This window comes from Podarcis gaigeae (genome assembly GCF_964106915.1).
Source record: "Podarcis gaigeae genome assembly, chromosome: 8".
Classification (NCBI taxonomy): domain Eukaryota; kingdom Metazoa; phylum Chordata; class Lepidosauria; order Squamata; family Lacertidae; genus Podarcis; species Podarcis gaigeae.
The window spans coordinates 12,371,210-12,397,506 of record NC_139684.1 but is presented as its reverse complement, the minus strand read 5'-3'; the positions used below and the strand labels follow the sequence as shown (position 1 = coordinate 12,397,506).

At 48.0% G+C, this 26,297-nt stretch overlaps 1 protein-coding gene and 1 long non-coding RNA gene across 2 annotated transcripts; both read right to left on the bottom strand.

Annotated features, from left to right (window-relative positions):
* Positions 1-117: 117 nt before the first annotated feature.
* Positions 118-23,673, bottom strand: AGTRAP (angiotensin II receptor associated protein). The gene is made up of 5 exons (XM_083750372.1): positions 23,516-23,673; positions 8,485-8,519; positions 7,904-8,015; positions 6,106-6,304; positions 118-976 (listed from the first exon to the last, which is right to left on the bottom strand). The coding sequence occupies exons 1-5, from the start codon at positions 23,540-23,542 to the stop codon at positions 864-866; spliced, it is 486 nt and encodes a 161-aa protein (XP_083606498.1). The 5' UTR covers positions 23,543-23,673; the 3' UTR covers positions 118-863.
* Positions 4,704-6,099, bottom strand: LOC310849769. The gene is made up of 2 exons (XR_014567075.1): positions 5,626-6,099; positions 4,704-5,509 (listed from the first exon to the last, which is right to left on the bottom strand). It is a non-coding gene; the product is annotated as an uncharacterized lncRNA (long non-coding RNA).
* Positions 23,674-26,297: the final 2,624 nt, after the last annotated feature.

Below are 26,297 nucleotides of genomic sequence, written 5' to 3'. Positions count from 1 at the left end.
CCCCCCATCCCTCCCCATTTAGCAACCACCCAGCTTCGTTCAGCTGTTACAGCTCAAACCAACAAGCGAGCCTAGCAGAATGAAGCCAGCGCCATGATCAAACTCAAGACTGAAACGTTTTATTAAAAAGGTTCTTTAATTTTCTTCAGGAAAACAATCATACAAACAAATATCTCGGGAAGAAAGGAAGGCTGTGTGTTTTCTTTAAGGCACAAAAGTGTTTTTGAGAGAGAAAAACGATCAGCACACCTACAGCAGTCATCAGAAGGTGCGTGCCTGCAGCAAATCATCGGCAAAAAAAATGGCACAGTTGCAGCAACGGGCGAGGACATGGATTGCTCTTTGGAAATAATCAGTTAGCTGGCTCCTGTAAGCAGACGGACCCTCCAGCTAACAACTCTCTTGCTGAGTCTCTTAGTGAGGGGGGGGGCTATTTTATTGGGGGTGGGCTACTCTTCCCAGGGTAGCCTTGAGAGGCTGAATCGATCAGCATCAATGTGGCTGGGGAAAAATACAGAGAACTTTGCTATTGCAGAAGGAAATTGCAGAGAGTTGTACATATGACATTTCTGGGATCGGGGGGGGGGGGGGAGAGAATACTTTAAAACATCGTTGTCCAAGGTGCGCTCTGGATTTGCAGCAGAAACTATGAGAAAACCCTCAAGTCGTTTGGGAGGAACGAGAAGCCACAGGTTGCTTTGTCGCCAAAGTTTTTTCCCTCCCCTCCTAGACTGGTTTTTAGAAACCACACTTCCTCTGGCGGGGAGAAAGAAGTGGGGTTGGGGCTAAGTGGCGAAGACGGTTTTGTTCCCCAGCGCAGCAAGGAAAGGGCCCAGTGTTCTTTGGACGGTTCAGGGGACGCCTCAATAAGGGGGAGGTGGGGAGGCCTTGGTAGCCACGTCTGGGTAGGGGCGCGGCGGCTCCGGGTGGTCGATGGGCTGGTACGAGCTGCGGTCCTGCCCGACGTTGAGGACACCTGTGCGGAAGGAAAGGGGAAAGCGACAGCTTTTAGCCTTCGGATGCAGCACCCAGGGTTCAAGGTGCTCCCAGCAAGAATCTAAGTGCTGGGATGAGCTGCAACTGGAGAGCTGTAAGTTTCCGATCCGTGAATTAAGACTATCACTTGCCTTTACAACCCCCTATACCTTGCATCAATGGGACGTGGGTGGCACTGCGGGTTAAACCACAGGGCCGAGGACTTGCCAATCAGAAGGTCGGCGGTTCGAATCCCCGCGACAGGGTGAGCTCCCGTTGCTCGGGCCCTGCTCCTGCCCACCTAGCAGTTCGAAAGCACATCAAAGTGCAAGTAGATAAATAGGTACTGCTCTGGCGGGAAGGTAAACGGCGTTTCCATGCGCTGCTCTGGTTCGCCAGAAGCGGCTTAATCATGCTGGCCACATGACCCGGAAGCTTGAACGCTCCCTCGGCCAGTAAAGCGAGATGAGTGCCGCAACCCCAGTGTCGGTCACGACTGGACCTAATGGTCAGGGGTCCCTTTACCTTTTATACCTTGCATCACAGCTCTGGCCGTTGGCCATGTTGGCTGGAGGGCTACTGTTTTTCCATCTCTGAACTAGACCATCACTTGTCCCTAGGGACCACTGACCATGGCAGCTGTGGCTGATGGGAAGTGGAATCTCATCTCAAATGCCATCAATGAGCCAGACCATCACTTGCCTTTACTGCCCCTGCTTCCTTCTCAGTTCTGCCATCTTTTTTTTTATGCATGGCCAGGCAGCCTGGTTGATGGACAACAAATCCCAACCTTGTACCTATTGGCCATGCTGGCTGATGGGAGTTGGCAGTCCAACCATGTTTGGAGAGTCAAAAGTTCCCTTAGCCATTGCACTTCGTTGTCCATCGCCAGTGACCAAGTTCAAAAACAAGGGGTAAGTTCTTTGTGTCCAGGAAACCTTGCCTCTCAGGTGGCACTTTTGGTTGCTGTGAGTCAAAAGTGGGGAAGCACTCTTCACATGCTCTACGGTACCTTCTTTATGCAAACACTCTAGACTCCATTGGCCCAGTCTTCAAAAGTTAAAGGTAAAGGACCCCTGACCATTAGGTCCAGTCGTGACCGACTCTGGGGTTGCGGCGCTCAACTCGCTTTATTGGCCAAGGGAGCTGGCGTCAGCTTCCAGGTCATGTGGGCAGCATGACTAAGCCGCTTCTGGTGAACTAGAGCAGCACACGAAAACGCTGTTTACCTTCCCGCCAGAGCGGTACCTATTTATCTACTTGCACTTTGACGTGCTTTCGAACTGCTAGGTTGGCAGGAGCAGGGACCGAACAATGGGAGCTCACCCCGTCGTGGGGATTCGAACCGCTGACCTTCTCTTCAGCAAGCCCTAGGCTCTGTGGTTTAACCCACAGTGCCACCCGCGTCCCTTTGGCCCAGTCTTAGATAACTTTAAAAATAGTTTGATAAACTCCAGGAGCTTGGGTCTACCTATGGTAAAGCAGAAGTCCAGTCAAAGGCAACTATGGGGTGCGGCGCTCATCTCGCTTTCAGGTTGAGGGAGCCGGCATTTGTCCGCAGACAGCTTTCCAGGTCGTGTGGCCACCATGGCTAAACTGCTTCTGGTGCAACAGGACACCGTGGTGGAAGCCAGAGCACACGGAAACGCTGTTTACCTTCCTGCCACAGCGGTACCTATTTATCTACTTGCACTGGCGTGCTTTCGAACTGATAGGTTGGCGGGAGCTGGGACAGAGCAACGGGAGCTCACCCCGTCGCAGGGATTCGAACCACCAACCTTCTGAGCAGCAAGCCCAAGAGACTCAGTGGTTTAGACCACAGTGCCACCCACGTCCCTAGGGTCTATCTATGATGGAGCTGTTGACCACCAAAGCTAAACAGCCTCCCAAACCAGAGACAGTCTACCTCTAAAGGCCATCTTTTAGAACAGGGGCAGGCACCTGTGACCTTCTGAATGTTGCTGAACTTCCAACACTCATCAGCCAGAATGGTGCTGGAATCTAGCAAAATCAGTAGGGCTACAGGTTCCTCATCCATTAAAAGAGCAGAATTGTGATGGAGGTGGCCTGGGCCAATGAAGGCAAATGGCAGTAATAGAGTTACAACAGAGGCAGCTAGGGGGAAGTAAAGGCAAGTGATGGTCTTTGGGCCTGAGGAAGACTCTGTAGACCTCCAGCCTCCATTAACCCCCAGGCAGGGATTATGGGAGTTCATGTAGTTAATGTGTAGTTCAGCAACCATGAGGGGCAAGTGTTCACCACCCCTGAAATGGCGGGGGAGACACCATTACAGACATATGCCCCACTTGTGTGATTTCTAGTCACTGATAGCAACAGGACACTGGATTAGGTAGGTCTTTAATAAGATTTCTGTCTTCGTTAGGTTTCGATTCAAGTGTTGCTTTGTTTAAATGCGTAAAATATCACAGTGTTTCTTGGGGCTTAAATCATTCTGAAGAAAATTAAGTTATTCTGGTCAATGAAAGTTGTGCCTCCATGTTCAGAGGCAATCTATCCCCGGATATCAGGTGCTGTTGACAAACAAAATGGCATTGAATGCAGCCCCCCCAAAACACCCCCATCTGGTTCAGTGTTGGGGAAAGGATTCAGCCCATTATAGTGACTTGGTCCAAAGTCGTCAGAGCTCATTTCATATTAAATTAAAATCTCTCAGAAGCACACTTTGGAAATTCATTATTATTATTTTTTACTAAAGAGTTGCATGGCAAGAGATGGAGGAGTCTGAACTCAGCAATTCAGTGGGAGTAAGGCCCACTGAACACAGTGGAACTGGTTTGTGAGTAGACAAATTGCCAGCCCGTGCATTTTGCTCAGAAGTAAGCATCACTGAGTTCAGCTTACATTCAGGTAAACGCACATAGGATCACCGAGCCTTCCTCAGGAGATATATATAGAAAGCATGCTGTCCAAATACAATAACTCATTTTTACATGAGATGGGTTGTAGCCAACATTAGTTGAATTCAGAGTAGACCCACTGAAATTAATGAACTCAAGGTGCCACAAATGGTTCACCTCCCCACCCTCATTTAATCGTTAAAAACATTTTTTATTAAAAAAAACAAGTAGTTTTTATTAAAGCTTTTTCATAATACAATAACCACTGCACTAAACTGGCTCTCACCAGTTTAGGATGTGTTTAGAATTTGTAGTGTACCTCTGACTTTAGTTTGATATTATATATGTGTGTATGATTATTTCAGGCGGTCTTTGTGGTTAAGACTTGTGTTTCCTCCTAATACACCCACTGACCTCATTCCCTGCAGTTTGCAAAACAGGCCCAGAAGCAGAAGGGTGCGAATATGGCTCAGAAAGGACACTGCTATCAACAAAATGATGGTTGAAATGGATGAATTGGCACTAATAATCTGACATCAACACTCCTTGCTTCTTTGAAGAGACAATGTGCTCTGGTCTATCTGACCGACACCTTTATTTGAGTCCCAAAAGGTCCCCCCATCAAATAAAAACAAAAACCAAAAAAACACAACAGAGAAATTCCACCATAAAAGGTGAACCAGTCCTTACAGATCCCCAAAATGTTCTTACAAATCAGGAGCAGGAAACCAAAGAGCTAAAGGTACCCCACCTCTTTTTTAAAAAATCCTCTTTTTTGCAGAATACAGATATGGAGGACACCTTTCTGAAAAGGAGGGTGTCACGGATTTACACCAGGGGAGAAGGACATAAATAAAAAGGCTGCACAGAGCAAGTTGACAGGATTTTATTCCCTTCTCCGCTAAATACTGTGATCATTGAAGCTTAATTCTCTCATCGCAGCTGGGGGATACTTGAACCCAACCAGTGCAAGTAAAAACAGCCATTGTTGCAAGAACCTCGGCCCTAAGCTGATTCCGGAGAGATATATGGTTTCCCTCTTGGAATTGTAGCTTGCTAAAGGGAATCAAATAAGTTTTTTTTTTAATTAAGAACTTCAAAAGCCACGACAGTTTCTACACTAGGGGTAGCTGACAGGTGATGTCAGGACTCCCAAATCCCATCAGCCCCAGCCAGCATGGCCAGAGGTCAAGGGATGATGGGAGTTGTAGTCCAACATCTAGAAAACACCACATGGGCTACCCCTGTGCTTACACTTCTGTTGCCAAGGCTACACACCCTCACATCAAAGGGCCTATTTTACAGAACAATTCTTCATATCAACAGACCTCTAGTGCCTTAAGGGCAGCCATCTTGCTCTCAGAGTTATTCTTCCTATCAAAAGGCCTCTACTGCCTTATGGGCGGCCATTTTGCTCTCCAAGATATTCTTCACGTCAAAAGGCCTCTACTGGCTTAAGGGTGGCCATCTTGCTCTCAGACAAATTCCTCATGTTCAAAGGCCTCTACTGCCTTATGGGCAGCCATTTTGCTCTCCAAGATATTCTTCATGTCAAAAGGTCTCTATTGCCTTAAGGGTGGCCATTTTGCTCTCAGACAAATCCCTCATGCCAAAAGGCCTCTACTGCCTTATGGGCAGCCATTTTGCTCTCCAAGATATTCTTCATGTCAAAAGGCCTCTACTGCCTTAAGGGCGGGCATTTTGCTCTCAGGCAAACTCCTCATGTCAAAAGGCCCCTATTGCCTTAAGGGTGGCCATCTTGCTCTCAGGCAAATTCCTCATGTCAAAAGGCCTCTATTGCCTCAAGGGCGGCCATCTTGCTCTCAGAGACCTTCTCTCCTCACATTTGTTGACCTTCATTAAAAAGTGTTTTTAAAAGCTTCCAGGAGGAAGATGGAGGCTAATGCCTGTCTCCAAATGAGCAGGGATACATACAAAGGCAAGAAAAAACTTGATAAACAAAAGAGGAAGGCATTTCAGTAATGGCAAATGAGGGATAAAGCAGTGGAGTCAATACCATCCTGGGCAGAATATCGCTCCAACGAAGCCTCCCAGTCTGCAAGGGAAAAGACATCAAACAGAGGGAGAAAAGGATGCACGACTTAAGAAGGAAGATGAACGAGAAGCTGACAAGAGAGAAAAAAGAAGGGGGCGGAAGTTTGGCTAAGATCGGCAGGGCCAAAGAACATGGTGGTCCGCATGGGAGAGAACATGAGGGCCGGGACCGTCCACAGAGGACCAAAACCCAGGCGATTGAGCGATGGCCGCCTACCTAGGTTGAAGGCATACTCTCCTCCACGTTCCCGGTACATCTGGTAGGCAAAGAAGCAAGACAAGGGCTTGAGGAGGAGGCTGAAGATGGCCATGCCGGCGCTGAAGCGGGTGGTGTCAGGCAGCGAAGACGACTGAGGGTAATACAGGCTGAAGTGGATTATGTCCGTCAGGATCGTCAGCAGAAGTCCAGTGAGGAACTGGAAGGAGAGAAAGGGGTACAAGACACCGCTCATCCCTCCCTTCATTCAACTGTAGCCTATAAAGCCAAGGATGGTGATCATCTGTGGCCTCTCCAGTTGCGATGGAGGCAGACGGGGGCAGTGAAGGCAAGCGTTTCTGAACTACAATTCCCATTAGTCCCAGCCAGCATGGCTGACCATCAGGGACCACAGGTTGCCCAACTCTCCATGAACAAAGGACCACAGAGGACCACAGGTTGCCCAACTCTCCATGAACAAAGATGGAGGTCACCGGGGGCAGTGAAGGCAAGTGATGGTTGCCTTTCTGAACTACCACTCCCATCAGTCCCAGCCAGCATGGCCAACTGTCCGGAATGATGGGAAGCGGAGTTCAACCACAGTTCACAGGTTGCCCAGCTCTCCATGAACAAAAGGCATTGTTGTGATGGAGGTCGCCGGGGGCAGTAAAGGCAAGTAAGGGTCTATTTCAGGGACAGAGGACCAACTGATATAGCCTATAAACCAGGGAACCTGCAGTTCTCCAGATGTCGTTCGATTCATCAGCCCCAGCTGATGTGGTTCAACAGCCAGGGATAGTGGCAGTTTGTGGTTCAACAACAACTAGAGGACAACCAGCTTCCCATCTCCGGTATACAGTGGACGTTCGGGTTGTGAACGTGATCCGTGCGGGATGCACGTTCACAACCCGCACCGGCACATCTGCGCACGTGCAGATTGTGATTCGGCACTTCTGTGCATGCGCAAAGCGTGATTTAGCACTTCTGCGCATGCGCGACCAACGAAACCCGGAAGTAACCTGTGGCAGTACTTCTGGGTTTTGGCGGGTGCGTAACCCGAAAAGACGCAACCTGAAGCGGCTATAACCTGAGGTATGACTGTATAGTGGTACCCTGGGTTACATATGCTTCAGGTTACTTACGCTTCAGGTTACAGACTCCACTAACCCATAAATAGTACCTCGGGTTAAGAACTTTGCTTCAGGATGAGAACAGAAATCATGCTCCGGCAGTGCGGCAGCAGCAGGAGGCCCCATTAGCTAAAGTGGTGCTTCAGGTTAAGAACAGACCTCCGGAACGAATTAAGTACTTAACCCGAGGTACCACTGTATACCAATAGCGGGCTCATTCTCTGAGTGCCAAAAAACCAATCGTGCATGCACAAGAAGAAGGCCATCAGCAGGCGTGGAGGCGTTCAACGGTTTGCAGAAGCACAACCCGCATCTCAAAATCCCCCCGTGCAACATTTCCAAGCACTGCAAAGCCAGGGCACTTGGGAACAGGCAGTGCCTCCAGATCCCTTTTGCTGTAAAAGGGGGGGGGGGGGGAGAGATGTGAAACTGGAAGGAGTGGAATGGAGTCTCCTGAAATGAGGGTACAGCTGACTGGCAGGCAGCCTAAATAAAAAGATTCCAGGCAGCAAGGCTTTGTTACAGGTCCTAATTGTACCATGGTGACCAGCCCACCTCTCATAGGCATGTTAAAACTAGGGACATCCACCTTGAAATCAACAAATCCACCAAAATCCTTTTTCATCAGGCAAATGTATTCGTAACATGGTGATTTGGGTGGGTTTTTTTAAACAACAACTACAACTTACCATGAGGATTGCATCAATAGAATCCCTTTGGGCCATTGCCCAGACGCCCAGGGCGAGAATGGTGAAGTTACCCCACGGGTAGGAAATTGGCAGCCAATTTGCCATGCAGCCCCTGTCCAGGGCAGAAGAGGATGAAGAGCAAAAGAAAGAAAATAAAAGAATGTAAGAAGAGCCTGATGGATCTGGCCAATGGCCCATTTAGTCCAGCATCCTGTTTACACAACGGCCAACCGGATGTCTCAACAGGAAACCCAGAATCAGGATTCGAACACAAGAGCAGCTCCTGCCTCCTGCCCTTTCCAGCAACTGGTATTCAGAAGCATTGCTACCTCCAACTGTGGAGGCAGAGCAAAGCCACCCTGGCTAGTAGCCAGTGACAGCATGATCAAATCATTCCAAAAGCACTTAAAAACAACAACAGTATTCTTCAGCCAGCAAATGCACCTGGGTTACAAGGAGCATTTTCAAATTCTTCCTGAAAGTTAATAGGGACGGAGACAGACACCCCTCACTAGGGAGGGTGTGCCACAAATGAATTAATCAACAGATTATCATAATTAAACACGGTATTACTGACTTACCATGTCGTCAGCAGCCAGTGTACCAGGATGATAGCCTGCAAGTGGAAAGGAGAAAACAATGTAGTCTGATTATTAATCTCCCAAAATATCTAGATAGTGCTGTGCCATAGGAATTTATCGCAAGTTTACAGCAGTATAAAATAAAACCATAAAAAGTTAGAAACAAGTTAAAAGCAAAAGAGTTAAAAGCTAGTATCAGTAGAACATTGTGGGGGAAGTACTCTTAATTGCCTACATCAGCCTGGCATAACAGAAAGGTTTTCAGCAGGTGTGGAAAGCAGGCACAGAAAGCGCACCTGGCTGAATCTCTAGTGGCAGAGAGTTCCACAGGACTGGGCCAATGGTACTAAAGGCTTGGTTACTCATTGTTGACAAATGAGCCTCACCAACTTGCAGAATGACAGCAACGCTCCTGCAGACAATCTTAGTGATCAAGCCAGCATATGAGGGTTCAGGTGATCCTTGAATTATCATGGACCTAAGTTGTTCAGAGTTTGCAAATTACTGGAAGAATCTTGAACCTGGCTTGGCAGTAGATGGGCAGCCAGTGCTTTAACAAAGGCATCCAAATTCTCGACGAGAATCTCCTGTCAGCAATCTGGACACAGCGTCCTGAACCAGACCCGAGGGCAGCCCCACACAGAGCGCATTGTAGTAATCTAGCCCCAAAGTCACCAGTGCACAGACTACAGTGGTCAGGCTATGTTTGCCAACCGAGTTTGCACAGCGACTGGGGCGATGGAATAAAAACATGCCTGCAATATCTTTGCTTATCTTTTATTTTTAAACAATAATCAAACAGCTGCAACTCACCACTCTACACCAAACAAAGCATTTGGCCAACTTAAATACAGTTTTCAGAATAATCAATTACCCTATCACATCGCTGCATTCGGTGCAGCAGGTAAACTCCCCCTGCTAATTAGTTAAATTGTTAAGATACCTCAGGTGTGCTGTATTGGCAAGAGCTCACAGATGTGATGCCATGCAGGTTATAAAACACCATTGCTTACAACAAAATCTCAAGCATGCTGAAAGGAGGGCCTTAGACAATCTTCGGAACAACCCAGACATTATAATTAAAGAGGCAGACAAGGGTAGAGCTGTTGTCATCATGAACAAAACTGATTACATCCAGGAGCTCACAGGCAACTCTCCAGTACCACCTTTTACAAAAAACTGGACTCAGACCCCACACGGGAATACAAAAAAGAACTGAATAAGATTGTTAAAGAGCTACCCCCCCATCAAAGAACAGATGGACTCAAACACACCAACAGAACCTTGACCAGGTACCTTCTATCTTCTACCCAAAATACACAAAGCAGGAAATCCAGGATGCCCCATCATATCAGGTATTGGCACTATCACAGTAGGTGTTTCTGGATATATGGACTCTGTTAGAATTACAAACACACACCTCTGAGTAGCACCATTGACCACCTCAATATTAAGAAACCCCAACAGGCTATCCCATCCAAGAACGGCTGTAGTTGGCAAACCAGACAAAGTGGTAAAAGGCACTCTTAGCCACACACTTGGGCCTCTAGTGACAGTGATGTACAGTGGTACCTCGGTTTACATACGCTTCTGGTTACATACAGACTCCGCTAACCCAGAAATAGTGCTTCAGGATGAGAACAGAAATAGTGTTCCGGCGGCGCAGCAGCAGCAGGAGGCCCCATTAGCTAAAGTGGTGCTTCAGGTTAAGTACAGTCTCAGGTTAAGTACGGACCTCCGGAACAAATTAAGTACTTAACCCGAAGTACCACTGTATTCAGGAGTACCCTCAGGCTATGCACCTGCTGCTTCAGAGGGAATACAACCCTATCCAGAACAGGTAACTTGACAATTTCCTAAACATGGGAAGCCACCACCCCCACCCCAAAGGAGCCTCCGCCTTCCCAGGGTTCAAAGGCAGATAAGGGATCACAATCGGAATTTCAGCAGTGGCTGGGAAGTGGGGGTGAAGAGAGAAAAAAGAGCTACCAGAAGGTAATAAAGGGAAGGATTTGAGGAAATGGAGGTAGCTGACCTCCTTTGGTTGGGTTTCATCTGAGGCAATACTTGCAGAGCCACAGATGCCCCACCACAGCTTTAAGGAACTACAGTCCTACCTTGGAAGTCAAACGGTATCCATTCCAAAGTCCGTTCGACTTCCAAAACTTTCGGAAACCAAAGCGCGGCTTCTGATTGGCTGCAGGGAGGTCCTGCAGCCAATCGGAAGCTGAGGAGCCCAGATGTTCAGCTTCCAAAAAGAATTCGCAAACCGGAACAGTCACTTCCAGGTTTGTGGTGTTCAGGAGCCAAAACGTTCGAGAAATAAGCTGTTCGAAAACCAGCCATTCTGAGAGCCACAGATGAAGAGCAGCTACCATACATTTTAATAAACTAATTTTATTTACATCTGAGGCTCTACACAAGTTCTAAACAAGACCTGTTTTCTCAGTGATTTTGCAATGCTTGAAAGCAGCGCCGAAAGCATTCATAACCCATTTCCTTCTTCCTAGTATGAGGCAGCATGAAATAAAATTGCTGTGAACTGGAAGCAGAAAACGTACAAGGGTGTTTCTGTTTTAGGAGCAATGTGTCCTTTCTGAACTGCGATGACAAGAGAATGTAGATTTGTTGTTATTGACGCAACTGGGCAAACATCCCAGTCCAGAAATTTGTGCCACGCATCCATTTTCCACAGCTTCCTTCCTATAGGATTCAGCCTAGGGTTTAAGACAATCCCGGGGGACAAAAATTTATAATTTGACACAATATTTGGACTGATTATTGAATAGTATGTATAATTCAGAATATATGATGTGGTTTGATTGGATTGTTAAAATGGAAAACTTAATAAATATCATTTATTCTTTTAAAAAAAAGAAAAAAGAGAAAACCCGGGGGACGGCCTCTGTGGTGCAAAAACAACACAAAAGGCATTGCCAGAAGACCCACTGATTAAACCAGCTGGAATGGCTTTCTAAAATTTGTTTTATGGGGGACAGATGGAGAAACCCAGGGTTGGTGTAGTGCAGGGGTCGGCAACATGCGGACCATGGGCTGGATGCAGCCCACAAAGACCGTTTTACCGGCCCACGAGTTGCCCCCAAACCGAACCGAGCCGCCCACTCGCAGCACAGCACGGTGCGAGGACTCACTGCGGCGCCAGGATTCGTGTCTGCGCACGCACAGATACTGGAAATCGTGTCTGCGCATGTCCAGACGCCCAAAATCGCTTCTGCGCAGGCACGATTTTTGGCATCTGCGCATGCACAGAAGCAATTTCCAGCGCCGCGGACATGCGCAGACACGATTTCTGGCATCACGCTGCACCAGTCCAGCCCATGGACGATCTCCATGGGAGTGATCCGGCCATTAAACCTTGTCGACCCCTGGTGTAGTGGTTAGAGTTCTGGACTAGGACCTGGGAGTCTGGAGTTCAAATCCCCCACTCAGCCACATGACATTTACCGAGTGATCCTGGGCGGCTTGCTGCCTCTCATAGCATAACCAGCCTCATAGATTTGTTGTGAGCTTTATAAAATAAGGAGGGGAGCAGGTGGAGAAAAACCCAAATGCCTTTCCTGAGCTCCTTGGAGGAACAGTGGGATAGAAATTCATTAAATTTGTTTCTTTCATTGAACAAAATTTATATACAGTGGTACCTTGGGTTAAGCACTTAATTCGTTCTGGAGGTCTGTTCTTAACCTGAAACTGTTCTTAACCTGAAGCACCACTTTAGCTAATGGGGCCTCCTGCTGCTGCTGCGCTGCCGGAGCATGATTTCTGTTCTCGTCCTGAAGCAAAGTTCTTAACCCGAGGTACTATTTCTGGGTTAGCAGAGTCTGTAACCTGAAGCGTATGTAACCTGAAGCATATGTAATCTGAGGTACAGCACTTGATGGCGCAGCAAAACCTCTAAGCAGGTTACAAAGACATATTAAAATCATCAATAAAGAAACAGGTAAAGACAATGAAAAGCAGCTACAAATAATTGGAAGGGATTAAAACATGTCAGCATCTACCGTATTTTTTGCTCTGTAAGACTCACTTTTTCCCTTCCAAAAAGTAAGAGGAAATGTGTGTGCGTCTTAGGGAGCGAATACAAGCTGCACAGCTATCCCAGAAGCCAGTACAGCAAGAGGGATTGCTGCGCAGCGATCCCTCTTGCTGTTCTGGCTTCTGAGATTCAGAATATTATTTTTTCTTGTTTTCCTCCTCCAAAAACTAGGTGCGTCTTATAGAGCGAAAAATACGGTATGTGTCTGGATGCAATAACATGTAACATGTTTTAATAGACACATAAATGAAATGTAATAATAGATAAACAAAATCTTTCACCAGCTATGAGCCAAACAAAACCTCCACTGACAGGTGCAGTATACCTCTGAATACCAGATGTTATGGGCATAGGCCCTCTCCCCACCCCCATTTGTGAGCTCTTCAGAGGCATTTGGTTAACTGCAGTCACAAAACAGGCTGCTGGGTTTTTGGTGCGGTCCAGCAAAATAATTCTTAATATTCTTAGAAGTGCCTCTGAGCATGTGAGAAGGACCCTTCCCTCCCTACCAAGCCTCTACCACCACATGCTTAAGATATTCGGTTGTCTCCCATGTTAGTTTAACTCAGGTTGATTAACTTCAATGGGTCTACTTTTGAGTAGAGCTTAGTTATATCCAACTAAATTGGATACAGCCCAATGTCTTGGCATATTAAAATAATGTACATGCAAATAATAAAATCCTTGAAAGTCTCTGGTCCAGTATAAGATTCAACGAGAGCCAATCTTGATTGAAAAGTGGAGTAAAACATCATCTGTCAAAGGAATGGAAAAACAACAACAGACCACATATATAAGATATATACAAAGGCCAGTGAAATGCCACTGGAGATTTGTCAATTTCCTGAACCAGTAACATGTCACAATGCCGTTATCACTACGGTAATTCTCTTTAAAAAGCCCTAAGCAAACAGGGAAAATATTATTCTGTATATTAATCATTGAAACCGACAGCGTTTAATATATTCAACGTCTAAGCTGACAGCTTTTTAAAAAATGTCCAATTATATTAAGCAGCAACGCTTCTGGGGACGGGGGTGTTTAGCCAATATGCAACAATCATTAAAAAAGACCTTGGCTAATTAAAAATCTCCCCCCCCCCCAGCCATCCACTCAATATGCAACATTCATTAAAAAGAACCTCAGCTAATTAAAAAAATTTGCTCCTCCCCAAGCTCTGTAAATGCCCTCGAGACCACCGCACGATTAACACCAAGACCCTCTGCAAACACAGCTGGACTTTTGACAAAATTAATTGCCCCTTATGGCTTACAGAATGAAAAACTGGAAGGGGGGGTGGTCTCTGCCCACAGGAACCTGGTAAACATTTTATAACCTTTGATGCATAATTGCTTGCGGGTTTGGGGGGTGTTTTTTGGTGCGAGGGGAGGGAAAGAAACGCTCACAAAAGCCAAGGATTCATTACAAGGTATTAAGACTGGTTCGCAAGGAGTCAGGAATAGCTGGGAGTTTTAGAATTCCTCAAGGCCTTCTTGATTTTTTCTCCCTCCCCAAAACTCACAGAGTAGGATTTTGACAGCCTATTTGCAAATTGATCCATAAACACACAGTGCCCCACACAACCTCTCCTTCAAGGCTGCGAGGGGGGGCCCACTGATGAGATGCCGAAAAATGGAGATCAACTTTCAAGGCCACCACAAAGGACTCTGTTTTATTCATTATTGGCCGCAAACCAAAGAAAACAGACCCATAAAAACCTTCAGAACTAAGACTCCCAGGAGCTGCCTTGTCTCTCTCTGACATCACAGCAGCTAAGCCAATAGCAGCTAGCTAGGGCACATCCTCACTTTTGACTTTCAGGTGTCTCTTGAAACTTTTTTTTTAAATGAAAACAGCCCTGTGAAATTTTATTTTTTTAAAATAGTGAGTAGCTAGTCATTTTAATGGTTGTTTTGTGCTGCTCTTAATGCTTTAAAAACAACACACAGATATTGCTGCAAGCTGTTCTAATATTTTGTTAGATGGTGGTACAGAAATACTTTTGTAAAGAAATAAACACCTGCTTGCCACTTCTCACCCTAGTGAGACCAGCAAATGAAGCTGACCAGTAGAACTTCAGGAACTCGATGCAGTACCATGAATATAAAAGAACAGGTATTTCACACTGCACCCAAGGAACAAAAAAATAAAATAAAAACCAGCGTTTGAGGAAAGTTACTACTTCCAAGAGTTATGCATCAGCAGATATGTTTTGCATTCTTTAAGGGAGCTCTTAGAAAGGCAGGTTTGCAAAGCAACCTGGATTACACATTGAGTTTCATTTTTAAGAAAACCCCAGAATGACAAGACCAGTGATTGGTCATGATTGGACAAATCTGTGGAGCACAACGACATCAGAGAGGACACACAGAGAGAAGTGAATGAATGAAGTTTTCTTCCCAGCTCAGGAAATAGTGAAGTAATCACTGGTCATCATGTAAAAGGAATCCAACCTGAAACATCTGTTCTCTACCCTCTTTTTGGTTCTCTGTTTGCTCAATCGTTGCCATTTCCTTGTTCTCTTTCGCCTAGGTGATTGTTGTGAAATTCAAGAAAGCACACCACCACTAACTCTCAAAAATGTGCCAAGTGGTCCGGACAAAGATAGACCAACTTCTGTTGTCTATGCTCTGGTAACCTCTAAATTAGATTACTGTAACGTTATATGTGAGGCGGCCTCTGAAGATGGTTTGGAAGTATCAGATGCTGCAGAATTCGGCAGCCAAGTTGCTCACATAATGCCAATCATGGCCTGACTGCACTGGCTGCCAATTACCGTATTTTTTGCTCTATAGGACTCACTTTTCCCCTCCTAAAAAGTAAGGGGAAATCTATGTGTGTCTTATGGAGCGAATGCAGGCTGTGCAGCTATCCCAGAAGCCAGAACAGCAAGAGGGATCGCTGCTTTCACTGCGTAGCGATCCCTCTTGCTGTTCTGGCTTCTAAGATTCAGAATATTTTATTTCTTGTTTTCCTCCTCCAAAAACTAGGTGCGTCTTGTGGTCTGGTGCATCTTATAGAGCGAAAAATACGGTAGTTTCTGGGTCCAGTTCAAAGTGTTTTGACTTATAAAGCCTTAAACAGCTCAGGACCACAATACCTCAAGGGCCGCCTCTCCCCATATAAACTGGCCCGGACCCTGTAATCATCATCTGAGGCCCTTCTTCCTCTGCGAGAGGTCCAGAGGGTGGCAACACGAGAAGAGGGCCTTTTCTGCAGTGGCTCCCCGTTTGTGGAATGCTCTGCCCAGGGAGGCTCACCTGGTGCCTTCATTACATCTCTTTAGGTGCCAGGCGAAAATGTTTCTCTGGCCTTTTCTATGTGTCTATGGGAGGGGAGTTATTGATTTTGATTTTGTTTATTATGTATTCTATGTTTTTATTTTGTATTTTTATATTGGGAACTGTCCTGGGATCTTTGGATGAAGGGCAGTATACAAATGTAATAAATAAGAACAAAAGAAGAACAACTATTTAATAAGTGCCCAGGTTTGATTTTCTCCTCTTCCCTCCCTATCCCTGTTTCCTTTTATGCTGTTTGTTTGTTTATTTCTATATGTAGATTGCAAGCCTGCCTTGTCTTGACTGATTGTATGCAAGTCACGCTGGAAGCCTTTCTGGCTGGAAATGCTGGAAATAAACAAATGTGAGGATAATGACATGTTAAAGAAAAACTTGGTTCCCTCTCATAATACTAGAATTTGGGACCATCCGCTGAAGCTGAATGTTGGAAGACTCAGGGCAGATAAAAGAAAGACCTTATCTGCACAGCACAGAGTTAATCTATGGAACTCACTCCCACTGGAGGCAGTGACAGCTTTAAAAGGACTGCTTTAAAAGAGGATTGGACAAATTCATGGTAAAGGTAAAAAAGGTAAAGGTCCCCTGGATGATTAAGTCCATTCAAAGGCAACCATGGGGTTGCGGCGCTCATCTCGTTTTCAGGCTGAGGGAGCCGGCGTTTGTCCACAGACAGCTTTCCGGGTCATGTGGCCAGAGGACTAAACTGCTTCTGGCGCAACGGGACACCGTGATGGAAGCCAGAGCGCACAGAACCGTCGTTTACCTTCCTGACACAGTGGTACCTATTTATCTACTTGCACCGGTGTGCTTTTGAACTGCTTGGTTGGCAGAAGCTGAGACAGAGCACCCGTCGCGGGGATTCGAACCACCGACCTTCCATTCGGCAAGCCCAAGAGACGGCTACTGATGGCTACTGGTCCTGATGTCTACGCTCTGCCTCCTAGGGCTGCCAGCTTTGGTCAGGCAAAATACAGGATGGGTCAGAGGGTGGGGATTGGGGGGCACCCCCCCCCCATAATACCAAATGCTCCACCTTCCCGTCTCCCTCGCCACCCTGGCCCCACTTTTCCCTTTGACTCACGAGGATGGGCAGGGACCAGAGGTAGATGGCCAGTTCCCATGGGTGACTTGAGCTGCAGCTCCAGCCTCTTGCCCATGCTGGCATCGGAAGAGACGCGAGCGCAGAGAGAGGAGGAGAGGTCAGGTCAGGTCAGGTCAGGACAGGGCGGTGGAGAGGGCCAAGCAGTGGCGGACTTTTGTCCCAAAACAGGGCAACCCCATCTTTCTAGGGACAGGTTGCAACCTTAGCCTCCAACGTCGGTACTGTAAATCTTCTGAAATTTCTGAATACCAATTGCTGGAAATCACAGGAGAGGAGAGTGGCCTGGAGTCCTGCTTCCAATTGGGACATCTGTTTGTGCCACTGGTCTGATCCATCAGTCTTCTGTTATCAGTAAGTCTTTGCTTAGGGGTCAGCAAGGTTTATCTTGCCTGGGCCGGATCGGTCCCACGGAGATCCCTCCATGGGCCGGATCGAGAGAGAGAGAGCACGCCCACGATTTTCAGCGTCTGCACAGACGCGATTTTCGGCACCGAGGAAGCGAGTCCCCACACCGCGCTGCAGCAATTTAGCGCAGAGCAAGAATGGCAACTTGGTTCGGGGGTGGCTCCTGGGCCGGTCAAATGACCTCTGTGGGCTGCTTCCGGTCCATGGGCTTTAGGTTGCTGACCCCTGTCCTTGCTTATTTAACATTGGACACACACACACACACACACACACACACAGAGAGAGAGACTTCCCCAAAGAAAATATACAGTAACCCATTTTATCTAGCCTTGAGACAGAAAAAAATCAGCTGCTTGGGAGTTTGCTGGCAGCCCTAGAAGAATGTAGCGGGCAGGCATGGATTTACATAAAAGATAAGTTAAGAATTCCCTTGTTGCACCGAGCCAAAAAGCCCTGTAGACCAGCTTCCAGTTGTCAGCCAGAAATCATAAACAGGGCACAGAGATGAAAGCTCCTGTGTTGCTTTTTTTCTGAAGCAACTGCTAATTCAGAGGTATACTGTCCCTGAAGAAGGAGGCTCCATCAGGTCAGCTTTGTTTCCTGGAGACAGAGGCACAACGCTAGCAAGCACCTCTGCAAACGCTTGTCCACTTTGCTCATTGTCAGTCCCGACGACTCATCAGGGGAAAATACTTAAATCTGCAGTTTAAAGCTGCAGTTGTACACAGCACTCACTTATCTGGGAGCAAGCAATTTACTTCTGAGTACATATTACAGGGCTACTGCACCTTTAATGGCAACAGGAAACAACTATTAAGGGTGCACGAGCCCCATCCTCTGGTGTACCTCAACATCCTAGTTTCAATCCCCTGATTCATGCAGAAAGGGTTGCTTCTTCAGGAGCAGACTTTGGATCTCAGGAAGCTTCTGGCACAGCTTTCTTGCTTCTTTCAAAATCTCCTAAAAAGAATGCTGCGGGGGTTTTAGGATTTGCCATGTAAGAAAATCACACCAACCCCACTGTCTTGGGGATCCCCCCCCCCATAAAAGGGTGAGATATATAAGCAAACTCTGCTTAGACGTGTGTGTGAGAGAGAGAGGAGGGTTGGGAGAGAGGGAAAGAAAATCTGTTTTTAGTAGCACTTGCATTTTAATAATTAACCAAAACAATCAAAGCACAGAACCTTTGATTTGCAAGGCTGCCGAAAAACAAAGCAGTTTAAATTCCGTCTCACAATGCCCTCCCCAAGTTAAGAGCCATGCTCTCGCTCTCTAAATTTCAACAGGCACTATCCACTTAGAAACTTTATCTACACATTTGTGAGTAGACACGGAGAAACAAAGCCCACTCTCCCTGCAGCTTGAAAGCTAACACATCAAGGAAGAGGACCCGTGCTCAGAAATCATCCCGATGAGGTAGGTTTCTACATATAGAGTACTCTACGGAAGTGGGGGACCATTAATAAAGGACATCTCCCATTATGTGCATTTTGCTAACCAGATAAATCAGCTCAGCAGGCAGGCACGCTGAGAGGCCTAGGGACGCATCTGATATTGGTCCTGTGTAATAAGATCACCTTCAGCATGACCTTGTAAGGTAGGCCACCGTCACCTCCATTTGACAGAAAGAAAAAACCAGGCTCAGAAGCTACTCAAAGCCAAATAGCAAGTCTGCGGCAAATTAAGATGGCATTCGAACTCATGCCTGACAACTTCAGCTTCTTATATCACACCAAACTATGGTCTGGAAATTTAAATGATGGCACAGCACACATGTCCGCAACACAGACCTGGCATGTGGCCCTCAGGGGGGTTTCAAAGCAGCCCCCTGGGCGCCCAAGTGGCACTTTCCATGTGCCTCTTGCAATCACCAGCCGCAGCCTCCAGCCACTGCCCCTGGCATGCGGCCCTCAACTGCCCATCCATGATTGCAAGTGGCCCTTGAGGGACATTGCCCGCCCCCAATATAGCATAATGTACAAACTGTTCAACCCAAGCCTACAATCAGCTGTTAAACCAGAACAACCACCTGTGGTCTGAAGTTGGTTTTGCAAACCACAGTTCATGCTAACTGTGGTTTGCTGTAACCCAATTGTGTGCAGGGGGGGGGGTAATTTTTGCAGCCGTTGCTCTGCCTCATAAGGCCACCACACCTTAGAACTGGCAGAGTCAAGCAGACAGAAGAGGAGAGCTAACTAGTGCCTGTAAACAATGGTTTCTTTATAATACTATAATAATAATTTATTATTTATACTCTGCCCATCTGGCTGGGTTTCCCCAACCACTCTGGGTGGCTTCCAACAAAATATTAAAAATACAATAAAACATCAGATATTAAAAACTTCCTTAAACAGGGCTGCCTTCAGATGTCTTCTAAACGTCAGGTAGTTGTTTTTTTCCTTGACATCTAACGGGAGGGCGTTCCACAGGGCAGGTGCCACCACCAAGAAGGCCCTCTGCCTGGTTCCCTATAACCTCACTTCTCACAGGGAGGGAACTGCCAGAAGGCCCTCGGAGCTGGACCTCAGTGTCCGGGCTGAACGATTGGGGTGGAGACGCTCCTTCGGGTATACTGGGCCGAGGCCATTTAGGGCTTTCAAGGTCAGCACCAACACTTTGAATTGTGCTCGGAAATGTACTGGGAGTCTTTTAGCACCAGTGTTATATGGTCTCGGCAGCCACTCCCAGTCACCAGCCTAGCGGTTGCATTCTGGATTAGGTGTAGTTTCCGGGCAGTGGCGTAGCGTGGGGGGTGCCAGGGGTGCCGGCCGCACCGGGCGCAACATCTGGGGGGGTGCAAGTCCAGAGGGAAGGGACAAGTTCCTTCCTCCGCCGGGCTCCCCGCCGCCACCGCCAGCCTTGCGCCCTAGCGCGCGCGCGCGCCGCCACCGCCGCTGCAGCTGCGCTCCACTCACTGCTCGCAGGAGGAGCAGCCGCTGCAGCAGCGCCGCCGCCGCCACCAACGCCTGGCCGGGCACGGGCAGCCTCCACACCCCCCCGCCGCCGCCATCCCCTCGGCCCAGCCACAGGCGGCGGCTGCTTCTGCCGACTGGGAGGGAGGAGCCAAACCCTCCGAGACGAAGCCGGCGGGCGGGCGAGGGTCTCCCGGCGGAAGGGGGCGCCGCTGGCTCCGGCTCTCAGTGCAAGCCTCAGCCGCGGGGGGGGGGGCGGGGGCGGCGGGCGAGGACGGAGCACGGCTGGAAGCCCCCGGACCAGGCTGGGGGGAGGAGAGGCGCTCGCCAAGCCCGGATCTGGAGCGCCTCAGAGCGCCCAAGGAGAGGAGAGGGCGGGGGGGCGCCCGAGGGGAGGGGGCTTCGGCTGCCTCGGCCCGCGGGGGCTCCGCAAATAATAAATTTAATAAATTCCTGCTGAGCCTTAAGGGGGGGGTCCTTGGTTCCTTCACTCGCCCCCAGCCCCAATGGCGTAGCGTGGGGGGGTGCAGGGGGGCCGGCCGCAACATCTGGGGGGGCGCGCTCACATTCGAGTGCTAAAATCCAGGGGTTAGGGGGCGCAAATTACTTGCCTTGCCCCGGGTGCTGACAACCCATGCTACGCCACTGTTTCCGGGTCCCCTTCAAAGGTAGCCCCACATAGAGCGCATTGCAGTAGTCCAAATGGGAGATAACCAGAACATGCACCACTCTGGCGAGACACTCTTGTTTGTATCTCTGGAAGTGCAAACCATGATGGGGGGGGGGTTAGTTCCAGTCTACCGTTAGATAAATACCATTTGAGTTACCAGATGTCATTTGAGATACCAGGCAAAAGGACAGAAGCAGGATAATTTTTGATATTGTTGCAAAAACGTATTGAATGTGAATGAAAATAGGAATGCGAATGCAATTGGAGGATGTGCTGCTTTTACTAGAAAGGTTTTTACCTCGTTATTTCGAGGATGTACTCAGTATCTACAAAAACCCCGGGACATAAAGCAAAAACAAGGCAGCGTTAGAACCTTGTAGGCCTTTTTCCACCTGCCCTGCGAGACCGGGGCCCTGACTGACTCCAGCTACAAAAACTGAGGCTGCTGAACAGACTCTTGGGCTGGAGTAAGGCTTAGGGGGAGTTTGTTGCTGTTATTTATATTATTTTTTGTCTCTTTATTTTAGATCTTATGATGATTTATGTGGAAATTGTTCAACTTCGTTGTGTATTTTTTACGTTTATTGTTTATGATTACTTCTGTTATGTCTGTAATGATGTATTTTTTCATGCTATAAGCCGCCTTGAGCATGGTTTGAACTATGGAAAGGCGGCATACAAATAAAATGATGTATGTATGTATGTATGTTAACCCAAACTAAGAACAGAACCTTTAACGTGATCAGATCGTCATGTGGTGACCTCCAAACTTAACCACAAGCATCGCAGATTTTGGTTTCCCCTAGAGCTGACAATCTAGACCGGAGACAGCAATAAAAACTGCCACTAACAGGAATTTTGTGGGTCATGGCCGAGTGTGGATTTCGACATATTGGAGGACAGTGTTTTGCATCACATGGGGTGTCGGGGTGGGGAGGAGTTCCTTGGGGAAGGCTGAAATATCTGAATGGTTGTCACATGGACGACGGAGGAAGCTCGTTTTCTGCTGCTCCAGAGGCTAGGACGTGAACCAATGGATTCACACGGCAAGAAAGTCGATCCCAACTAAATATCTGGAAGAACTTTCTGGTGGTGAGAGTTTGACAGTGGAAGAGACTCCCTCGGAAGGTGGTAGTAGACTCTCCTTCCTTGGAGGTTTTTAAGCAGAGGTTGGAAGGCCTTCTGTCAGGAATTCTTCAGCTATGATTCCTGCATTGCAGGGGTTGGACTAGATGGCCCTTGGGGTCCCCTTCTCACTCTACCATTCTTTGATGCTATAAAGCAGTCTGATTACATCAGCCCGGGTGAAGGGGCAGAAAAAAATTCAAAGGGGAACAAGAGTCATGGAGCTGCCCAGAGCGGCTGAGGCAACCCAGTCAGATGGGCAGGGTAAAGGTAAAGGGAGCCCTGACCATTAGGTCCAGTCGTGACCAACTCTGGGGTTGCGGCTCTCATCTCGCTTTATTGGCCCAGGGAGCCGGCGTACAGCTTCCGGGTCATGTGGCCAGCATGACTAAGCCGCTTCTGGCGAACTAGAGCAGCGCACGGAAACGCCGTTTACCTTCCCTATTTATCTACTTGCACTTTGACGTGCTTTCAAACTGCTAGGTGGGCAGGAGCAGGGACTGAGCAACGGGAGCTCACCCTGTCGTGGGGATTTGAACCGCCGACCTTCTGGTCAGCAAGTCCTAGGCTCTGTGGTTTACCCCACAGCACCACCATGGGCAGGGTACAAATAGATTATTATTATTATTATTATTATTATTATTATTATTGAGTGCATGTTTAGAGAGCCAGTGCACAAACGTTGCACATGGATGGACATTCAGTACCCAAAACCCGGATGCAATGGAAAAGCAGGGAACGATCCCTGCTCTCAATCCCAGTCACACCCTCCCCTTCCGGAAATGCACCATCCATTACTCGCTTACTTATCTTTCACAAGGAATAGAATAGAAGAGGTTCAATGCGTGTTTTACAAACCATTGCCCGTAACAAAGAATATGCGTCCTAAGCATCACCTCCTCTAGGAAACTTCCCAGGCTGCCAAATATACAAGTTGCCCCGGGTGCTTCTCCTTACGAGCGTTGCCAACTTACTAAAACCATGTTCTCGGGCTCACAAGCGGGGCAAAGTGGTGAAGGAGTTAGAATGTCAGTCTCAGTCCTGGGTTCGAATGACAACTTGGCCATGAAGCCCACTGGGTGACATTGGGCCAGTCACGTACTCTCAACCTAGGCCTACCTCGCAGGCTTGTTGTGGGGATTAAACTGATGAGAACCATGCCAACCACCTTGCGCTCCATGGCTCAAAAGGTGGGATAAAAATGCAAGCAAGCAGTGCATCCCCGAGCCTCGTACCTGGACACCAGCCCATCTTTGACACACCCACTGCCCCCACCCAGTCCCCCAGTCCTTTCTCTTGCACCCCCGCACACACCTGCCTCCTACTCCGTTGCCAACTGCCCCCAGGTACCAGGCCTTGCGCCCTCCCTTGCGCACGAGCCCCTCTCGCAAGGAAAAGCCCCTTGCGCCATCGCGCCTCGCACCTCCTCCTACCCCGCTCGCTTTCCTCTCCTGCGCCTACCTTCAGGTTCACCGCGGGCACTTCCATGACGCCCCGCCAGCCGCCCCAGCGCAGCGTTCGCGCCGCGCCGCTTCTGGCTCCCAAATTCGACTTGGCATCACTTCTTCGCCTTCCGTTTTTCCCTTCCCGACCGGGCTCCGCCCCGTCCAGCCCTGCCGAGGACCCGTGACTCCCTCCAGGCGGAGAAGGAGGGAGGGAGAGGCTCCGCCTTCGGCAACAGGGAAGCGTCAAAGCCCGGCCAGCTCCAGGAACCGGAGCCGATCCGGAGTGGCGCCCCTTTTGGCCACCGCCGCTATCTGGCTCAGAGCAAAGCCACCTCGTGGTATGCGACAGTGCCGGATTTAGTACAGTGGTATCTTGCCAGCAAGGAGTACAAGAAGGCTGTATATTGTCTCCCTGCTTATTTAACTTATTTGCAGAATTCTTCATTCAAAATGCTGGGCTGGATGAATCCCTAGCCGGAATTAAGATTGCCGGAAGAAATATAAACAATCTCAGATATGCAGATGACACAACCTTGATGGCAGAAAGTGAGGAGGAATTAAAGAACCTTTTAATGAGGGTGAAAGAGGAGAGCGCAAAATATGGTTTGAAGCTCAACATAAAAACAACGAAGATCATGGCCACTGGTCCCATCACCTCCTGGCACATAGAAGGGGAAGAAATGGAGGCAGTGAGAGATTTTACTTTCTTGGGCTCCATGATCACTGCAGATGGTGACAGCGGTCACGAAATTAAATGACGCCTGCTTCTTGGGAGAAAAGCAATGACAAACCTAGACAGCATCTTAAAAAGCAGAGACATGACCTTCCCAACAAAGGTTCGTACTGTATAGTTAAAGCTATGGTTTTCCCAGTAGTGATGTATGGAAGTGAGAGCTGGACCATAAAGAAGGCTGATCGCCAAAGAATTGATGCTTTTGAATTCTGGTGCTGGAGGAGACTCTTGAGAGTCCCATGGACTGCAAGAAGATCAAACCTCTCCATTCTGAAGGAAATCAGCCCTGAGTGCTCACTGGAAGGACAGATTCTGAAGCTGAGAATCCAATATTTTGGCCACCTCATAAGAAGAGAAGATTCCCTGGAAAAGACCCTGATGTTGGGAAAGATGGAGGGCACAAGGAGAAGGGGACGACAGAGGACGAAATGGTTGGACAGTGAGTCTGACCAAACTGCGGGAGACAGTGGAAGACAGGAGTGCCTGGCGTGCTTCAGTCCATGGGGTCACGAAGAGGCGGACACCACTAAACGACTAAACAACAACAACAACCTCGGGTTAAGAACTTAATTCGTTCTGGAGGTCCGTTCTTAACCTGAAACTGTTCTTAACCTGAAGCACCACTTTAGCTAATGGGACCTCCCACTGCCGCCGCGCGATTTCTGTTCTCATCCTGAAGCAAAGTTCTTAACCCTAGGTACTACAGTGGTACCTTGGGTTACAGACACTTCAGGTTACAGACACTTCAGGTTACAAATTCTGCTAACCCAGAAATAGTACCTTGGGTTAAGAACCTTGCTTCAGGATGAGAACAGAAATTGTGCAGCGGCGGTTCTTAACCTGAGGTACCACTGTATTTCAGGGTTAGCGGAGTCTGTAACCCGAAGCGTCTGTAACCCGAGGTACCACTGTATAAGCTAAACAAGCTATAGCTAGTCTTGGGGGCCCCCCAAAAAAAACAAAGGAAGAAAAAACTGGATGTACATTTCCAAAATATAAGATAAAAAACCAATAAAATAAAACCTACATACAGCAACAGTGTTTTGTTTTGTGTAGGCTCCTATGATGTACGTAATGGGCCCTGTCTGCTAGCCTGCTCCCTAAAATATCACTGGTTTGCTCATTTCTATATATAGGATGCCTACATTCTGCATGGCAACATGTAGCATGCCTATATTATTATTTACTAGTACAGTTCCCTGTTACCCCCACTTGCTACTATAATACTATATATAAATATTATAATTATATTATTTTTTTTACTTACTTATAAAGGGCCCCATTACCTTCAGTAGCTTAGGGCCTCTTCAAACTCAAATCCGGTCCTGGATGCGAAGGGGCCTCTCTGAGCATGTACGGAGAGCGTTTCCCACTTTCTCCAAGTTAGGATTTCAGGGCTGGAACCCCAAGAACACACACAAAAACCGCAGTTTATAAAACCAAACTGTTGAACCTGAATTATTTCCTGCCTTTGTGAAGGTGGAGTGATGTACCCACGGAATTAATTGATGTAGTCGCCTTCTGCCGCCCAAAAGAATGCAACAATTATTGGTGCCTCCAGCTGTGAGGTGTCTCTGACCATGGGCAGAGTGCCATCCCACCTTGAACAACAGGCTTTTTTTGCCTATTAGAAGACTTTTAAGGTCTGTGTTCCACTGAGCACATGCAGAGTAACTCCCCTCCCCCAGGGACTAAAACCCAAAGAGGTTTAAGGTAAAGGTAAGGGGACCCTTAACCATTAGGTCCAGTCGTGACCAACTCAGGGGTTGCGGCACTCCTCTTGCTTTATTGGCCGAGGGAGCCGGCGTACAGCTTCCGGGTCATGTGGCCAGCATGACTAAGCCGCTTCTGGCGAACCAGAGCAGCACATGGAAACGCCGTTTACCTTCCCGCTGGAGCGGTATATATTTATCTACTTGCACTCTGACGTGCTTCGAACTGCTAGGTTGGCAGGAGCAGGGACCGAGCAACGGGAGCTCACCCTGTCGCGGGGATTCAAACCTCTGACCTTGTGATCAGCAAGCCCTAGGCTCTGTGGTTTAACCCACACGCCACCCGCGTCCCT